Consider the following 19,892-nt stretch of genomic DNA (forward strand, 5'->3'; position numbering starts at 1 on the left):
CCTGTGGCTGCCCACGCCCAGAGCGGCTCTCTACAGTACCTTAGGCCCCCTTGTCTTTCTACGAGGCGACCCCCTTTCTCTCACCACTGCTGCCCGCCGACTTTTCTTCTTCGCCAGCCTTCTGGAGGTTTTCGCTGGCGGCTACGTTGCAACCCAATAGACAGCCATGTGGCCTTTCCTTTATGGCCATGTTAATATTATTATTTTCTTATTTTGTTTTAAGCCTAATGGATGGCCACCTTTCCTTTCCATTTCACACCGATTGCTCAAGGCTACACTGGCACTTTAATCATTAATTGCTCAAGGCCTTCATACACTTTAAACACAGCTTCGAGTGTCCGTTCATTTAAAGGGATGCGCACACATTCAGAACTATAGCAGCTGATACCACCTCCAGAAGACCTCTCACCGGACAGGCCTGCAACAGGCCCAAAATCAAAAGCATCCACCCTGAGCATCTGGCAATGCCCTCAAAAGCAAATCCTTCACACACGCCATGCACACGTATGTACACAGGCACAGGGACTTCTGCTAGCCCTCGGAATGCGTAAAGGCATATACACACCATGTACACTGTGGCACTTAATCCCATGCATCTGGATTTGCATTTAATGGCCTCACATGCATGGTTTCACACCATAGACGTGCCATGGCACGACATCCACCCCCTCTAAACCTGCACATCCTCCGGTATGTGCCAAGTCATCATCAAGATCCACATATATCTGAATGTCATCTTCATACATTAATCAGCAAAAAGAACCTGTCATCTGGCCAACCCCCATGTTTGGAACACTTAAAAGTGTTTCAAACCAAGCTTTGGTATCCATAAATATCAAACAAGTAAAAAAAGCAAAGCCTTCCTGATTATCCACCATTGTTCTGCATTCAATCCCCAAATACATTTGTCATGGTTGCTAACAATCCATATACCACGATCAAATATCCATTTGCATTCCACATGAGCCTGCTCCATTGACTTATAACATATCCTTGGTTCAAATACACATAATGGCATCATAGCAAGCCATTCATCACATTGTGCTCTTTTGCATATTACCTCCTCATCTATCTTCACCACCAAAATGCTGTCAAAGCCTTTACATGCTTCACATGCATCTATGCAAACTGGTGCAAGAAAATCAAGGTGTGATGCTACATCAAAATGTCCCGGTCCATCAATAGCATAAACATCAAAAGCATCATCTTCGTCATGTAAACAAAACACATCTCTAGCATCATCAAGAGTGCAAGAAGCCTCATTCATAGATTGTTGGTTACCGATGTTTGCAAATAGAAACTCATCATCATCAAACAGCTGAGCCATCCCAAGATCCTCACTGTCTTGAGCAATAGACTCATCCACATAAACATTAACTTCACTAAACTGATCCTCTAACAAAACCTGCTTGTCTTGAAAGAGAAACTCCAAACAAAAACCACCATCTGCAAAGCAAACATCCTCTGAAACAACATTTGTATGACTTCCAGTCACATATGCACTATCCTCCATAACATCATTAGCAACATGCATATCATCAACACCTTGAACACTGTCAAACAAACATGGCAAAGCATTCATAGAAGCATCATAACCATCATCCATGGCATCTCCTTCATCATTTTCCCTCTTACGCTTTTCCTCTACCTGTGCCTCATTATTCTGGCATTTTGCAATGTAGGAATGAACAGATTGAGAATCCACAGGTTCCTCCCAGCTAGTCTCAAGACGCATACAGTCTCCTGCCTCGGAATCCTCCATGAAATAATCATCCTTCAAAGCAAGCTTGAACTCCTCCCAATTTATGCCACCATGTGCTGCCTGTAATCTTCTTATGCGCTTTCTTATTTCGGGAACACATACCAGCTCAAAACTTCGAACCATATCCTCCTCAGTCACCCTGTTTAGCTCCATTTCCTTTGTGTAATTGCGCAGGTACTTTGTGATGCCTTTACCATCAAATTGATCCACCTTTTTCACGATTGACTTCAGTGCTTTAGTCGTGGAAATTTGCTCCCTCTCAGCCGCTTGTTGCTGCTGTTTCATATACATAGTAAACATCTGAAACATTTGCATAACCCCGGGGTCTAAATGAACCCTCTGTCCCTCAAGATTCTCAGCCATAGCTTGCACTGTGTATTTCACCACTAACTCTCACCCCAGCAGTTTCACGTCGGGTTCACCAAAGCTGTCGTGACGTGGGCGGTGTCGCTGGGAAAGTGCGAGACTTCTGGCTGTGAGAGTAGCTTCTAATCCCAGCAAGGAAACAAAACATATAACTCTTCAAGAGGCACCACCAGCAGAAGCTGGAACCATAATATTTACATACCAAATCTCAGCAAGGCATATGAGTTGTACCAAAAACCATCATAAGCATCATGGTTCAAACCAAAATCCAAGGTTGATAACATTATAACCTGTCATAAAACTCAAAACATCAAACCCCAGAAAAACATCTCATAGGTTTTTGCACTCCAGAAAATCAACTCATGGCATATACATCCAAGACTCATGGCCAACCATCATATGGTTCCAAAACCCAACTCCACATGGTACTGTGTTCCTATGATCCTTGCAGTAACAATTTCCATCTTGGGCCTACCCGTTGCCTTTGACACCAGCAGCAGCTCGACCATCATCTCCTTGCGCTGTCAGCCCGACCTGCCTCAGCTGCAGTTCACCACACGTCAAAGGGCACCCCTTCGTCTTCCGCTCCAGGCTCTATCCTCGCTACCCCTCACAAGCCCACACGTCGGAACTCTTCGCTGCTCTTCACGCTCACCTTGTCTCTATCCGTGGCTACGCCTGAGAGCAGACCAAGCCAATTTACATTGTAGCCTCCTGTTTTTCAACACAGCGGCCTCTCCTTTTCTTCTGCAGGCTGCCGACTCGCCAGCAGCTCCCTCTCCCTTGCACTGTCTCCTTTCACGCCCGCCAGTGCTTCCACTGGCTCTCACACGGCCAGCCTCTCTGCTTTCACACAGCCTCAAACACTGACTCAGTTGCAGACGGCCATCACCTCAGGGGCCTCCCAAAAACTCTGCGCCAGCCTTTGAAGGAGCCTTTCCCTCTGCTATCACCAGCCCTCTAGGCTTCTCTTACCACGCCACACCACCTCTACAGCCGCCTGAACCTGCAACTCTACCCCTTGAATCGCCTCTGTGCCAGCTCGTCGGCTTCACCTGTCACCCGCTAGCGACCTCCAGCACCAGCCTATCAGCTTCCATTCTTTAGAACCTGCAGCTGCGCCCTTCTCTTCTTGCCGGAGGTAGCTCACACCAGCCTGTAAACGTTCCCAGTCGACGCCAGCAGCCACCTCTGCGTTCGTAGCAAGCCCAGCACGCTGCTCTCCTCCTTTGTGCTTGCGGCTGCACCAGCCACCTTGTTCTGCATGCCTGTGGCTGCCCACGCCCAGAGCGGCTCTCTACAGTACCTTAGCCCCCCTTGTCTTTCTACGAGGCGACCCCCTTTCTCTCACCACTGCTGCCCGCCGACTTTTCTTCTTCGCCAGTCTTCTGGAGGTTTTCGCTGGCGGCTACGTTGCAACCCAATAGACAGCCATGTGGCCTTTCCTTTATGGCCATGTTAATATTATTATTTTCTTATTTTGTTTTAAGCCTAATGGATGGCCACCTTTCCTTTCCATTTCACACCAATTGCTCAAGGCTACACTGGCACTTTAATCATTAATTGCTCAAGGCCTTCATACACTTTAAACACAGCTTCGAGTGTCCGTTCATTTAAAGGGATGCGCACACATTCAGAACTATAGCAGTTGATACCACCTCCAGAAGACCTCTCACCGGACAGGCCTGCAACAGGCCCAAAATCAAAAGCATCCACCCTGAGCATCTGGCAACGCCCTCAAAAGCAAATCCTTCACACACGCCATGCACACGTATGTACACAGGCACAGGGACTTCTGCTAGCCCTCGGAATGCGTAAAGGCATATACACACCATGTACACTGTGGCACTTAATCCCATGCATCTGGATTTGCATTTAATGGCCTCACATGCATGGTTTCACACCATAGACGTGCCATGGCACGACAACGCATGATCAGGAGTAAGCCATTTGTACCACATGACATTCTACATGCAGAGTTTGGGGTGGCCCCACTTGGATACAGATGCCCTTTTTCAAACTGTCACTTATATTCAGCATGTATACACGCTCGATAGAGATCACCTCCCACGACTAGCACCATAGTCCTCTATGCAATAATATAGCAAGAGGGAGAGAGAGCAATTGAGATGAGCTGGACTTTCCTCCTCAGTGACACGGCCGCCACCATTACTAACACATGCATGGTTCTCTAAGGTAGTCGAGTGGTTTCATGCACATAGCATACAAATGGACCGTCTCCCCCCGTTTCAGTATAGCCTGGATTCCCCTACCTTGATCTCTCACGACACGAGATCAACCGGATCATGCTCAGAGATTGGTAAGAAGAGTGAGTTCTATAGAGATCACTTCTTGAGACTCTTCGAGGATGGATACTTTGAGATCCAGGGATACATACAGATACACGTCACATGCTATGAATATCATGATCAGCCAGCTCAGGGTATCTCGTAGAGCTGAGGATATCCCACATGAGGAGAGGACATGCACAGTATGCACCACGGGAGCAATAGAGGATGAGGCCCGTTATATGTTCTCAGTTGCTCGGCTTACTATCAGATACAGGGGAGATACCACTGCCTCTTCTGAGAGGGATTTGGACCACTCACACAGGTGATACAGTTTGAGGATCAGAGGTGCTTAGGCATGTACTTGATGGAGCTCAGACGACACAGGGATGTAGTGTTGAGGCAACATGCTGAGAGACGGCCCCGGCTCTGACAGGACACCTCACAAAGAGCCATCACAGATTTCTTTGTGGTACACACTTCCACATCGGAATCCACTGCCCACAACAGTTCCTCTACCACGACATCAGAGCCCACCACCCGTACCCACGCTCCAGCTCCACGCCCCAGCGGAGTTCTTAGCGAGAGAGCTTGATCCATTATGCGAGGCAGACGTCCCCGAGCCAGAGCATCAAGACCCTCCACCGCACAGAGACGGATTCATGAGGTTCTCTGCCGAGATGACACGCTTCCATCACAAAGGCTTGACGTTCCGTCCACCATCAGATCGGTTCCGGCCGAGCGGATATCGTCATTAGCTGATCACAGCATATCTCACTCTACACAAGATCATCAGTTGATCACATGTATTGTTAGATGTTTTCATTTTACTTTTTCTTTCAGTTTTCCATGCCTCAGTATATCCATGGTACCATTGTATTACTTTTGGTCTCACAAGCCCTTGGGGGTCTTCCGTAGACGTTAATATAACTCTCTCAAAAGGGGGAGCGAGCACACTGGAACTCTAAAGGGGGAGCGAGCACAGTGGACTACTTGATGGGATCTCCTTCACTGATACCTGATGTGTGGGGTTTCACGATTTCCAGTAGGCCCATTGGCATAGCAGCCAATCATGCATACCTACGTTTCACACTAGTAGGTAGAGCCCCGAGAGATGGGCCAGGCACTCATCTACCTACGTACCCGAGGTATCATTTTACACGTCAGACACTTGGGGTTTACCGAGATGCAGTATCTGATGGCTTGTTCGCTTTAGACCCGCATAGCCCTCTGGACGAGATCACGAGAGGATTGGAAGGTGTACTACATGCATCCGCCTCATATGCGTTTCCCTGCACTATGATCCCTTCCACCCACCCCCGCAGCACTGCCCCACAGAACAGTTGGTATGATGATGAGTGTCGTGAGACACGAGCACAGCTACAGCATGAGATTGCCATTAAGTCTCACACGCATACACAGGCCAGGATGATCTTTCGCTGCCTTGTGCGGAGGAAGAAACGAGCCTATCTGGCTAAGCTAGAGAAGGAGATCTACCAACTCTTCCTGGGGAAGGACAGCAAGAGAGCATTGAAGATGTTTCAGGAGAGAGAGCCTGGTACTCCGTGTCATCAATTGGCCGACCATTTGGTCCATTCCTAGTTTTTGCATCTCGTTCACTTGAGGCCAGGCCGGTGTCTCATGTGAAGAGGCCAGTATTTTGCTGACATGGACGGGAGCCAGACTGGTGCCACCCGTGTGTTAGCAGGATGGTGTCGTATGGACGGGAGCCAGATCAGTGCCACCCGTGTATGACCTGGACTGTGTTCGATCCATGGGACTGTCACGCCATGGAAGAGCCAGTATTCGTGCCGTGTTTTGCCTATGGGACTGTCACACCATAGGGAAACTCGTGCCTGGAACTGTGTCTTACCTATGGGACTGTCACTCCATAGGAAGACCAGGTTTTTATGTTTTATGTCGTGCCAGTTTTGTGCCGACAGATATTTTGTACTTGTTCCATGAACGGGAGATATGTCCATGTTACTTTTTGCACATGCACACATATTTTGCATGTTTGAAACTGTTTTCGCATGACATGTATTTGTGTGTTTGCCTGCTTGACGTGTTACTTACTGTGAGCGGGGACGTCTGCCAGTGAGTCGTGAAGTCTGCTCTGTATTCTGACGAGTTTTAGTGCATGTGAACAGGTGGTAAGTATGTTACACATGTTGTTTTAATATTTTTTATTCTAACCCTTTATTTTATAAGGTTAGGTGTTCACACTTATTTAAAAGTGGGCACCCCCTGTGGGCACCCACTTTGGGGCCAAGGTGGGGAGCCCCACTTTTAAGTGAGTGTGGGGGTGGGCATGGTCACCAACCCCCACTAGTTCCCTTTCATGCCCCCACTAGTTCCCTTTCATGCATGCGTGGGAAATCTCTAGTGGTATCTTCACTTAAATTTTATTAAAAAAAGGGCCCCCTTCAAGCGTAGAATCCATCGCTTCCCTCTTACGTAGAGAACCACCATCTCTGCGCATGTTCCCCTGAGGCGGCTTGTTTTCCATCAACTCTGAGGCGGCTGTTTACTCCACGCTGCTCTCTCTCTCCCAGGCGGTTGGCTGTAACTCCTACAGGCGGCTGCTCACTTTCCATCCAAGCAACTGCCTCAACATCTCCACAGGCGGCTGCTTCATCTCCTATATAGGTGACTGCACCTTCTGCAGGCGGCTGTCACCTCCAGACTGCTGCGCTACCTTCTCATACTGACGGCTGTGTACACTACTGCAACCAGTCGTTTTCCCTTTTACAAGTTGGTGCTACAGTAGGCGGCTGTGATTACTTGTACCAACGACTCTTCTCCTACAGCACTGCTGCACCTCAGGCTGCACCTCTGTAATCACTATTGGTGGCTGCCTATTATCTACAGGCGGCTGCCCCCACTTGAAGCAACCAGGCGATCGCTGCTATTCATCTCCTGCAGGCAACTGTGCCATCTCAACAAAGTAGTTGCTCTTACTGTCCAGCAGGCTGCAAGTGACTGTGCACTCCTACTCCAATCAGGCAAGAGGCGGCTGTGCCCATTGTGGTGGATCTTGTCTTGGTGATTCTTCACGAGGCAACTCTTTCCTCAACAAGGGAGGTTTCATCTTCATCATACCACAAATATTGGTTTTCTATCAACCATCTTCAAGTAAGTGATTTTCAGATTTGAGTAAAGTATTTTATGTTTAAATCTGATAAAGGATTCATCCCGCTCAGCCAACACCCGTTCGGTGCCGGGTTGTCCAAGCTGTATTGGCGAACCTCGGTCCAAAGGTGCTGAGATCGGGAGAGCCGGGCGTTAGTACGAGAGCGCCTGTTTGTGCGTGGTCTCGGAACACCAGTGAGGCGCTCTCCGCGGAGTCCAGTGAAAGCACAGGACCGTAGCGATTGGACCACCCTAGTGGTCGTTCTGCTTCGAGTTTTTCTACATCGAAATTCGAGCCTACTTGTTTGGTACTGTTTTCATATGTACATGGACATTATCTGGTTCTTGGAACCCATGGAGCATTGTATTTATTAAATACTCCCAATAAATATATCATATATTGAGGGGGGGGTCGGCCCGTTCCGGCCCCAGTGCTGGTGTCCATCTTTCCATTTCATTTCATTTAAATTTCAAGTTGTTTTAAGTTGTCCATTTCAAATTTGTGGTTTTAAAGTTGTGCTATTAAGCGTGTGGGTGTCCAACGGAGTCTTTCCCACTTGACGGGATCGGTTTCACTCCGATTACTGCACCTGAGGCATGGCATACTTATGCTAGAGAGCTATATGATGCACCAGGACAGTCCCCCACCCCCCCTCCACTGGGAGCTAGACCGGCTAGCAGCACCTTTTTTACTATGCGGATGGTGCTATATGCGATAGACAAGTTACATAATGGAAAGGCACAGGATCATGATGGGCTAGTTGGAGAGCACTTCTCATATGCACGAGACACTTTGGCTCCGCTCATCGTACATGTGGTTAATCGTGCCATTTGTGAGCGTTTCCCGACAAGCTGGACAGAGCATATCATTGTACCACTCTTTAAGAGTGGGGACCCCATGGTACCAGGCAACTACAGGACGATCATGATTGGTCATTACTTGGCCAAACTATATGGCTCTATATTGGAGTCGGAGCTGAGCCGATGGGCAGAGAGGCATGGTCATCGAGCACATGGACAGGCTGGCTTCAGGAGAGGATTTACTACCTTGGATCACATACTGACACTTCGGGCACTTATTGAAGAGGGCAGGGCACAGAAGAGAAGGATATATTGCTGCTTTGTGGACTTCTGCAAAGCCTTCGATACCGTACCACATGCCAGGCTTATGCACAGAGTGCATGACATTGAGGTACCCGAGGATATGCAGTGAAGGATATATGCTTTGTATGAGTCTGTGTGACAGGCACAGTCCGAGCTCCAGGCGGACTATCTGATAGGGTGACCAACACGATAGGGGTGAAGCAAGGATGCCCGCTATCGCCCACCCTCTTTGGACTGTACATTGATGCGGTCTCTGATTATGTAGACAGATTGGGAGGCCCAGGGGCATGCCTGGCAGGGCTGTTGATACCCATCTTGTTATATGCTGATGATATTGTTCTAATCTCAAGACTCTCCGGAGGGATTACAGAGACACCTAGATGCATTACAGGCTTTCTGTGCGGATAGAGATCTGACAGTGAACCTTGGGAAAACCAAGGTTATGGTGTTTAACACCACACAGGCATGGGTGACGAGATCAGAGCCTCAGTTCACTTTCCAAGGGGAGCCCGTAGAGTACGTCAGGTCATATGTCTACTTGGGAGTTACTTTCACAGGACCGCATTTCTCCCTGAAGGAGGCAGTAGCAGCTAGATTAGCTCGAGGGCATGCAGCCTTGGGGATACTTGAGAGGCAGTGTGCACACATACAGTTTCAGGAGCCATGCACCAAATTGTGGCTATTTGATACGCTTGTCACACCGACCCTCCTGTACGGAGCTCCAATTTGGGGGCCCAGTATACATCACAGATCTCAGAGAGGGACAAATGAGGGATGGAGGCAAATGGAGAGACCACTGATTATGATGATTGCCCGCATGATTCGGAGCAAATTAGCAGTACCACATGAGATTGTTCGGGCTGAGTTGAGTGTCCCACCACTAGTAACCGAGGCCCTATCCCAGGCAGTTACCTTTTTACAACGGATACGGGAGCTCCCTCAACAGAGGTACTCCTGATTGGCATTGACCTCATCCATACAGTTGGCAGAGGATGGAGATACTCATTGCTGGTACGCTCAGATGAGATCATGGTTTGACCTACATGGTTTGCAGATAGAGGCACTACCACCCTTTCAGTACAGTCTGGATTGTCCATTTTTGAATCTCACCCGCTCAGAGCAAAACCGCGTGATCGGGATGGATATCATCAGAGTGGACACAGAGAGGACATGGACTAGCCCCCTTGAGCCCTTAGGCACGAAAATGGCTCATTACAAGAGCCATTTTCTACACCTCTCGCCAGATGATTTTATCACCCGCCCGGTGTACATGGATGTACACCTATCACATGGGATACGTTGTGCCATTATATAGATCCGGACCTCATCACACCAGCTGCGGATTGAGACAGGGCGATATGTGCATCAGATCTTGGATGACCGCATTTGTCAGCTATGGTACCAGGAGGTAGAGACCGAGCAACACTACATTTGCCGATGTACAGTCTATTATGAGATCCGAGGGAGATATCTCGGCCTCTTCCGAGAGGGTTTTGGGCCATTACGCACGGTCATGGAGTTTGAGGATCAGAGATGCCTGGAATAGTTTCTACTTGAGCTCAGGAGACATAGAGAGACCCTCTTGGCAGACAGGAGGCCGAGCCATGATGTACCTAGACAGAGGACCTGGTCAGACTTCTTTGGCACCAGCACCAGCAACCCAACCCACACACCTCCTAATACCTCCTCCATTGGGCCATCAGGGCACCGACCACGCTCCCAGGGAGTCACCACTGATAGAGCAGTTATCTTATGTCGTGCTCGTCGGCCACGCCCACCAGAATCCCGACCACGCCATCCTCACCATCGCCAGATCAGAGCCATTATTGCTCGAGATCGGAGGCGCCTACCTCGCTTCTATGACCTCTCCATTCTAGACAGCCCCATGGCGGAGATACTTGATCTAAGGAGAGGGCAACGCTTCAACTGATCAGCATACATGGATCTACTTGATATACATTTTTTCGTATTTTCTAGTATTTTCTACTCAGTATCATCTCAAAGTCTTACAGTTCTGTTCTTATAACTGTAGGACAATCAGTTTATTGTACTTTTTAGTCTCATTTAGTTGTGAGATACCAACTTCAGATGTACTCTCAGTTTTGGTCTCATAGGCCATTATGGCCTCTTAGAGACGTTAATATATCATTTCATCTCTCTCTCTCTCTCTCTCTCTCTCTCTCTGAGATGCCCAGGAGCATTATCAGAGGAGATCTCCAGTACCATTGGAGTGAAGTAAGGATGCCCATTGTCTCCCACTCTCTTTGGCCTCTACATCAACCAGATTTCAGCCTTCATTGATAGAGGAGGGGGAGGACATGTATCGCAAGCAGGCTTCCTTGTTTCCATACTACTTTATGCTGATGACATTGTGCTTATTATCGCAGATTCTCTAGAGCCTCTCCAAAGGCATCTTGACACATTACAGGACTTTTGTGCACAGCGGGATCTCATAGTAAACCGTGGGAAAACCAAGGTTATGGTCTTCAACACATCCCCTCTTTTCACATCTTGATTGAGTTTCACCTACATGGGCAGCCCAGTGGAGATTGCACACTCATATGTGTACCTCGGAGTCACTTTTATAGGACCAGTCTTCTCAATGAGCCATGCTACAGAGGCTAGACTGATGCGAGGGTATGCTTCTTTTGCTCTCATGGAGAGAGAGTGCTTCCAGACCCATTTCTAGGAGCCCAAGACCAAGATGTGACTATTTGACACCTTGGTCACTCCGGCATTGATGTATGGAGCACCCTTCTGGGCACCTGATCTTACAGGGCCAAATGGCCAAAGATAGAGAGGCCTCAGGTCATGATGCTCTCCCATATGATACGCAGCAAACCATCGGTTCCTCATGATATTATCCTGACAGAGTTTGCTATAGGACCCAATGCCCATGGCAGTAGAGGCACTCTTCCAAACAGTCACATACATTCACAGGATCAGTGCCATGGCCCCCTAGAGACTCCTGAGGCTCGCCCTATAGTCCTCCCAACAGCTAGCAACATCCACCCCAGCCCCAGGCAACCATCACTCAATTCTTCCGACCACAAGTGGACGCTCCACCAGCCATGGATGACATACCCACAACCTCATCAAGCCACACATTCTCGAGTGCCCGACCCTCCGCCAAACCCCACTCTAGTGTGACTCTAGACCGGGCCACGGCATTACAGCGAGCCCGACGTCCCAGACTCCCTGGACCTCACTAGCAACACAGACATCAGCCCCAGCTTGAGGAGATCTTGGAGAGGCACAGAGCCACCTTCCCACGCCCACCGGATCTACAGAGCCTTCTATAGGCTAACCCCATGCTTGATATCCTTGATGGCCCCCTCCCCCTACCCGGGGGTTAGCTCCATAGGTTGTATGATTATGATGGTCCCACTTTGTATGATGTATCATATGGCTCGGATTTGACATTCCCAGCTCATAGATCTAGTTTTTTGTTTTCTTTTGTACCATGATGAGATTACATGGACACTATTGTATCACTTTTGGTCTCATAGACCCACTAGGTCTTCTGAAGATGTCTAATATAACTTTCTTTCTTTCTTTCTACTCCCTATCCGTTAACCCTTCAAGAAACATCTGAAAAAGTGAAGCTCACACCACGTAGTGATAGATTGCCAAGGCGGCTTGCATGGTGAGCAAGCTCTAAACCACAAAAGACTATCAAAAGCCAACTGCTAACATCAGGATGGGGTCCATGACACACGGTCTTGGTTCAAAAGACGGGATACATAATGGCTATTAGACCTTCCTCCAGAAACTAGGAAGTTGCAAGTCATAAAATTTCACATCGACAGCCCACACTACATGACATGGAGTAGAGCGAGGAAGAGCACTTACAAAGTCCCCTTCCCGCTGTTAAAATGTAGAATAAACCACAACTGAGTGAAGAGGATCACTTACCAATTGTGTGCACATCCTTATGCAAATTTTTCCAATAATGATTGCTAGTTAGGAAGTGGCATCATGTGCAAAGTGACCACCATATACACCAAGCTTTCAACACCCTCTTTGAATCTCCCAAGCCAAGTACAAAGTCTAGAGGAGGCACCGACCATGTAGCTGGGCATGGTAAATAAATAAGGATCATGGATATGTTCTCTGGACACATCATTTAGGCCCTCAAAAGATAAGATTTATCACCAGCTATTTCTTTGACACGTAGTGTGCTTGTAGCCTTAACAGAGGAGAATCCAGCAACAATATATCTGACCCAAACACTATTATTGTAAAGTGAGCTTGCAGCCTTGGCAGAGGAACATCTAGCAACAACAAGTCTGGCCCGAACACACTAGCACTTCACAATGATTTTTTAGCGTCATTAAGGTTAGGGATCATAAAATTTTTATTTCTTTGTTGCAATAGCAGTTAAGGGACGCTCTAGGCATTCACAGATTGTATAACAGTGTACATTTTTGGTCTCACAGTCTGAAGGGGCCAAATTTTCAAGTTATAGTGAAATCTTTTGTTTGGGTCTAGAATACCTTTTAAGCCCACAAGTAAGGCCAGAAATGCATCAACCACAAATGCATAAAAGTAGGGAAAACAAAAATGCACCATAAAAATCAAAAGAAATGCATTTAGATCGACCAAGTGTGTGGCATATCTTCGTGATACCGTGAGCACAAATAGAAAGGTGATACCCATCATTCAATCAGCGATGAACCATAAAAATCAAAAGAAATGCATTTAGATCGACCAAGTGTGTGGCATATCTTCGTGATACCTTGAGCACAAATAGAAAGGTGATACCCATCATTCAATCAGCGATGAACAAAGACTAGCCTAAGAAGGAGTATGACAACGGAAATGCATTTAGATCGACCAAGTGTGTGGCATATCTTCGTGATACCTTGAGCACAAATAGAAAGGTGATACCCATCATTCAATCAGCGATGAACAAAGACTAGACTAAGAAGGAGTATGACAACGGAATGCAGAAATGCATAATACCACTTACATCAAGCATGTGATCAAGAAAAGGAATTCCAGTATCACTTTGACATAATCCAATCCCATTAAGGTTAATGCTCACTTTCACATCTGTTTCTTTGGTTGTTCTGGTCACCTCCCCAATGCGAGCTGTCAACAAAACCATAACCTGCACTCAGTATACTATTTTGAAAATATAAAAATAAAATCACTTCAGCATCATGTCGTTAATATTTCATAAAAATCACCCATTCCAAATACAATACATGAAAATAATCCAATACCAACCAAACAAAACCGGTGAACCATCCAAGCATGCAATCACACAAGCTTTTCATTGTGATCGTTGTAAGTGTAACAAATCATGAGAAGTCCATTTTTCATCAAGCACAAATAGGGTGCCCAAAGAAAAGCCAAGGATGACTTTTTCTTAGCCAAATGTTAAAATACGTGGTGATGGACATTGAGTGTTCGAGGGGGAGAATAGTCCTTGAGTTTGGATTCATGTGTGTGAGATCTAAATAGCCTTGAGTCAAAAGGTTATTTGGTGAATGTGAGTAGATGTGAAAAGCATTCATCGGTGATGTAATGGTTCACCTAGGCTAGTCACATGAAAAGTGCTAGTAACATGGAGGATCTGTAGATCTCAAGGAGATGCAGGTGTGCAATTAATATTCATCAAGCTATAAAATGATGTGCTTGGGCACACTTTGACAAGATATCCAATGCCCACCACTCCTCACATGGTCATGACGATGAGCCTGTGCTAAAACCCTCAACCTGTTTGTCCACCGAAGTCAGGTTGAAACAGGCACGCCTAGCAGCCTGTTTCGTGACCATATCCTCCCTGCTGCCGCTGTCAAACAAGACAACGACTCTCTGGCCACCTATGTAGCCAAAGGACTTGAGCAATTCGTTGCGCTCATACTCCTGGTCATGGGCGCCCTTCTGCTTATCTTCGAGCTCCCGACTAATAATTGCTCCAACTGAAGCACCGGGGTTTGAAGAACTAGGGGTAGCCGCTGGGGTATGTGTGGGAGTTGAGCTCACCACGAAAGCTGTGGAGGCAGCGGCGGCGGGCTTTGGAGGCTTCTTAGGACAATCCCGAGAAGTATGTCCTTTTGTATGACAAAAGAAACATCTACCCTCCTTCTTGTACTGAGAAAGCTCCTCAACACTCAACTTGCCACCGGTCTTGCCTGCCTCCACTTTCTGGTCTGGAGTAAGCTTAGACGCATTGTTCGAGTTCTTGGAGCCAGAGGCTCCAAGGCTCTGTCCTGGGGAAGACCCCGTCTGGCCTTTGCCCCCCCCGAGGCGGTAGCCTTGGGAGAAGCTGGCTGGGAAGTCTTGGGCTTGCCACCATTATGTTTCATTTCTGCACTCTGCGCAAGCGAGAGTGTGTCTTCAAAGGTGGCTGGCCTAAACATACGCACCTTCCATTGGATTTGCGTGTCAAGGCCATACAAAAATTGTCCTTTCTTGTCCGAATCAGATAAGCCTAATTGTAGACATAAAGTCAAAATTCTATTGGCAAACTAAAGGACTGGTTGCGTGTTCTGATGCGCTCCCCCGAACTCGTCTTCGAGTCGCTGAAGGTAGTGAGGCGGTAGAAACCGCTGCTTCAGGTCGCAGACAAACTCGTCCCACACATAAGCTGCCATACCTAATCTGGTGTGGGCATGAGCCCACTGAGTCCACCAAGGAATGGCCTCACCTTCCAAGTACCAACTGGCTAAGATCACTCTGTCATTATCTGTTTTTCTAACTGCGGCAAAGTAAGCTTCAAATTGATGCAACCATGAATAAAGGGGTGGGGTTGAGTTTACCATTATACTTACTGAAGTTCATTTTCTCGGAAAAATGATTCGAGGGCGCCGCCAGTGTCAATCTAGCGTCCAAAGCTTTGAGGTAACGCTCGTGTTCCACGCGTCGCATGGCTTCGTCTTCTCGTTGTCGGATCTCCAATGCACACATCTGCAACTCAAGCAAAGAGCTCGGCTGCGGCTATGACCCCGTGAGAGGGTCCCTGTGTCGGGGATCTAGAATCTGGGATACGGAAGGAGGAGGAGGAGGAGATGGAAAACGCGACGCTGGAGAACGGGTACGCTCTTCCAGAGCCAAGATCTGCGCCTTCTATTCATCCAACTTGGTTGTCTGTTCTGCGATTGCTCACATCATCTACTGGAACATGTCTGTAACACTCAAGCCTGGTGCCCTAGCTGGGCTGCTTGGTGCACTCTCGTCCCATGGTTCTTGGTCTCTCTCGTCGTCGAAGCTCGCCATAGCAAGAAAATGCACTTCCTTTTTGGAACGCAATCTGACCATCCACTCTCTGTGTGGGAGACATCCGGAGGCATCCAGAGGCTGAAAACCAACCGTCCTTTGAGGGACAGGAGTCACTTCGAAAGGGGTAGTCCACCTGCATCTGAAAACCAACCACACGAGCAAGAAAAAATTATGGTTTCTTTGCTGAATCTTTGCACTTGTAGTAGCTCTGATACCACTGTGACATGCGGAAGCTTCGGAGAAGATCGGTAACTTCAATGCTCAGAAAACAGCACTCTTTTCGCGACGAAATTAACGCACAAACTGAATGAAGATGTGCAGAAAATAGAGAGAGAGAGAGAGAGAGATGGAGAGGACAAAGTATTGGGTCCCAAATACCCTCTGTAGCGCCCCCACCACGGATGGTGTATTTGCTTTATTAGAATGATGTGAATCTCAAAAGAAAATACAGAAAACCTTGACCTTTCTTGGCTAGGAATTCCATGCCCTTGACCTGCAATCCTTCACCCCTTTGCTTAGCACCTTCTTGGCTTGTCTGGCCCCTTTATGCTTGAGCTCTTGGTGAGAAATGAGATGAAATAATGGGATTATGGACTCTCCTATTTATACTACTCCACCTAGAGCAGTCGGCCAGCTAAAGTCCAGGTGGCCAACATTAAATGTCCCACGACTGAATATTTCAGCATTTAATGCTGAAAAAATCACATAAATTGCTGCGCATTTTTTCCTAAATGGTTGGGCATCATGCGCCTGATTCTAGATGGGCTAGACAATACTTTTGCAAACAACTTGAGGGCTGGGCAGCCTGTATGGGCTGCCCCATACCTGCCCTACAGCCATACAAAGGCTGCATCTCCTGAATGTCTGCCCCTAGGGCTGTCCTAGAGCCCCTCCATGGCTGGTGGGTTCAGCCAGGGCCTTCCTAGCCCTCATGGGGGTGGTTTCACACCATCCTCATGCCCACACTAAGACTTGGGGCAGCCCTATGGGCTGGCCCCTTGTTCTAAAAGCAAACTCTAACTAACTACACAGTGATCTGGCATCCGGTACCATACCAGATACACTGAATCACTGACATCATTCCAGAGGGAGACTCACAGCGCGGACTGGCACTGTTTTATGTGCAGGACAGTGCACACCTGACCTTGGACTCATGTGCAAGACAATGCACACCTGACCTCGGACGACTGAGATGGATCCTTGGCTGACTCGTCCCGGACTGGGCTCACATGGGACAAGTTCACCATCCCAGGTCTTGCACCTTCTGTACAGATATGTCTACGTGGCATCCAAGTGCGGGATGCACGTGACAGGTGAGATCCGCCGAGAGGTCAGAAAACTTGTCTATGTGGGTGGAGTATGCCTAGCATATACCCACAAAGGATTTGATGTCATACGCTGTCTGAGGTACTTCCCAATTGACAATCTCGGCCACTTTAGCCGGATCAAGTCAAATGCCTTCGGCACTAATTATGTATCCCAAGTACTGCACCTGGAACAAATAAAATTTCGACTTCTTTTCATTGACGTAGAGCTCGTTGCTTTCTAGCAACTTAAGGACTTTCTCCGCATCAATGTCATGCTGCTCAACCGTAGCTGGAAATACCAGTATGTCGTCCAGAAATATGAACACACTTTCCAATCAAATCCTGGAAAACACACATCATCATGCGGTTAAATGTAGCTGGGGCGTTCGTCAAGCCAAATGGCATGACCACAAATTCATAGTAGGCCCGTTCTGTACGGAAGGCTGTCTCGGGGATGTCCCCCTCCACAATCCTCACCTGGTGGTACCCACTCTTTAAATCAAGTTTCGAGAACACCTTTGCTCCATTCAACCTCTCAAGAATATAATCTATTCGAGGCATCGGAAATCTGCTCTTGATAGTCAATCGAGAAGACCCATCTTTCTTCTTGACAAATAAGATCGGTGCTGCAAATGGAGACACGCTGGGGCAGATGAAGCCAGATTGCAACAATTCTTGGAGTTGGCGGTCCAACTCCGATTCCATTGCCTTGGAAAGGCGATACGGAAACTTGCTCGGGGGTTCCGCGCCTAGGAGGAGATCAATCTTGTGGTCCTCTAGTCTGGACGGGGGAAGCTGGGGAGGAAGATGTGTCCCGAAAAAAAATCTTCTGGAACTTTTCATGGAGAGCCAAGTACTTCTCGCAAACACTAGCCACCGTTTGGGCTATCTGGATGTATATCATCACACAATGTGCGCCTTTCCTAACTCCTCGCTTAGCCTGCAAGTGGCTTATGAGCGGAAAGTTTGGAATTCTTGGTTCACACTTAACGGTCACTGGGGCGTTTGACACATTTTGATTGATCTGGAACGTGTGCTTGTCCCACTTGACATCAAGAAGAAACTTGTGAAACCACTGAATGCCCAAAATTTTGTCTGCTCCTACAAGAGGGGCAACCATAAAATCACGCACAAATTCTATGCCCTGAATTACTAATTTAGCACCTAGAGCTTCATACTTGACGCTCGTTGTCACGCCTGTGCTAAAACTCTCAACCTGTTTGTCCACCGAAGTCAGGACGAAACGGGCACGCCTAGCGGCTTGTTTCGTGACCACATCCTCTGTGCTGCCGCTGTCAAACAAGACAACGACTCTCTGGCCACCTAGGTAGCCAAAGGACTAGAGCAATTCGTTGCGCTCATACTCCTGGTCATGGACGCTCTTCTGCTTGTCTTCGAGTTCCCGGCTAATAATTGCTCCAACTGAAGCACCGGGATTTGAAGAACTAGGGGCAGCCACTGGGGTCTGTGTGGAAGCTGGGCTCACCACGGAAGCTGTGGAGGCAACAGCGGCGGTCTTTGGAGTCTTCTTAGGACACTCCCGAGAAGTATGTCCTTTTGTATGACAAAAGAAACATCTACCCTCCTTCTTGTATTGAGAAAGCTCCTCAGCACTCAACTTGCCACCTGTCTTGCCTGCCTCCGCTTTCTGGTCTGGAGTAAGCTTAGACGCATTGTTCGAGTTCTTGGAGCCAGAGGCTCCTGTGCTCTGTCCTGGGGAAGACCCCGTTTGGTTCTGGCTTTTCCCCCCTAAGGTGGTAGTCTTGGGAGCAGCAGGCTGGGAAGTCTTGGGCTTGCCACCATTATGCTTCATTTCTGCACTCTGCGCAAGCGAGAGTGCATCTTCAAAGGTGGCTGGCCTAAACATACGCACCTCCCACTGGATTTGCGTGTCAAGGCCATACAAAAACTGCCCTTTCTTATCCGAATCAGATAAGCCTAATTGCAAACATAAAGTCAAAATTCGATTGGCAAACTAAAGAACTGGTTGCGCGTTCTGACGCGCTCCCCTGAACTCGTATTCGAGTCACTCAAGGTAGTGGGGCGGTAAAAACTGCTGCTTAAGGTCGCGGACAAACTCCTCCCACACATAAGCTGCCATACCTAATCTGGTGTGGGCATGAGCCCACTGAGTCCACCAAGGAATGGCCTCACCTTCCAAGTACCAACTAGCTAAGATCACTTTGTCAGTATCTGTCTTTCTAACTGCGGCAAAGTAAGCTTCAAACTGATGCAACCATGAATAGAGAGTTGTGGGGTGGAGTTTACCATTATACTTACTGAAGTTCATTTTCTCAGGAAAATGATTCAAGGGCGCCATTGGTGTCAATCTGGTGTCCAAAGCAGCAAGGTAACGCTCGTGTTCCACGCGTCGCATGGCTTCATCTTCACGTTGTCGGATCTCCAATGCACGCATCTGCAACTCAAGCAAAGAGCTTGGTTGCGGTCGTGACCCTATGTAGGGCCCCCACCACGAATGGTGTATTTGCTTTATTAGAATAATGCAAATCTGAAAGAAAATACAAAAAACTTGACCTTTCTTGGGTGAGATAACTCAGCCCTTGACCTACAGTCCTTCACCCCTTTGCGTTAGCAACTCCTTGGCTGTCCTGGCCCTTGAATGCCTTAGTTCTTGGTGAATTATGAGATGAATGAAAAGAACTGTGGGGTAGGTATTTATAACCCTCTTGGACAGCAGTCGGC

At 47.8% G+C, this 19,892-nt stretch overlaps 1 protein-coding gene across 7 annotated transcripts in view; it reads right to left on the reverse strand.

Moving 5' to 3' along the window:
• LOC147602903 (uncharacterized) overlaps window positions 1–19,892 on the reverse strand; it is a 72,489-nt gene that overhangs the window by 50,771 nt on the left and 1,826 nt on the right. For all 7 annotated transcript variants that reach the window (XR_015265677.1, XR_015265675.1, XR_015265674.1 and 4 more), the window contains exon 2: window positions 13,625–13,746. Coding sequence is in view for 3 of the 7 variants with exons in the window: in XM_086797120.1 (XP_086653246.1) it covers window positions 13,625–13,746 (122 nt within the window). In the remaining 4 variants the exon portion in view is untranslated. The remainder of the gene's footprint in view (window positions 1–13,624; window positions 13,747–19,892) is intronic.

The sequence above is a fragment of the Cibotium barometz genome, chromosome 65, assembly GCF_041138505.1.
Source record: "Cibotium barometz isolate CiBa-2024 chromosome 65, ASM4113850v1, whole genome shotgun sequence".
NCBI lineage: Eukaryota > Viridiplantae > Streptophyta > Polypodiopsida > Cyatheales > Cibotiaceae > Cibotium > Cibotium barometz.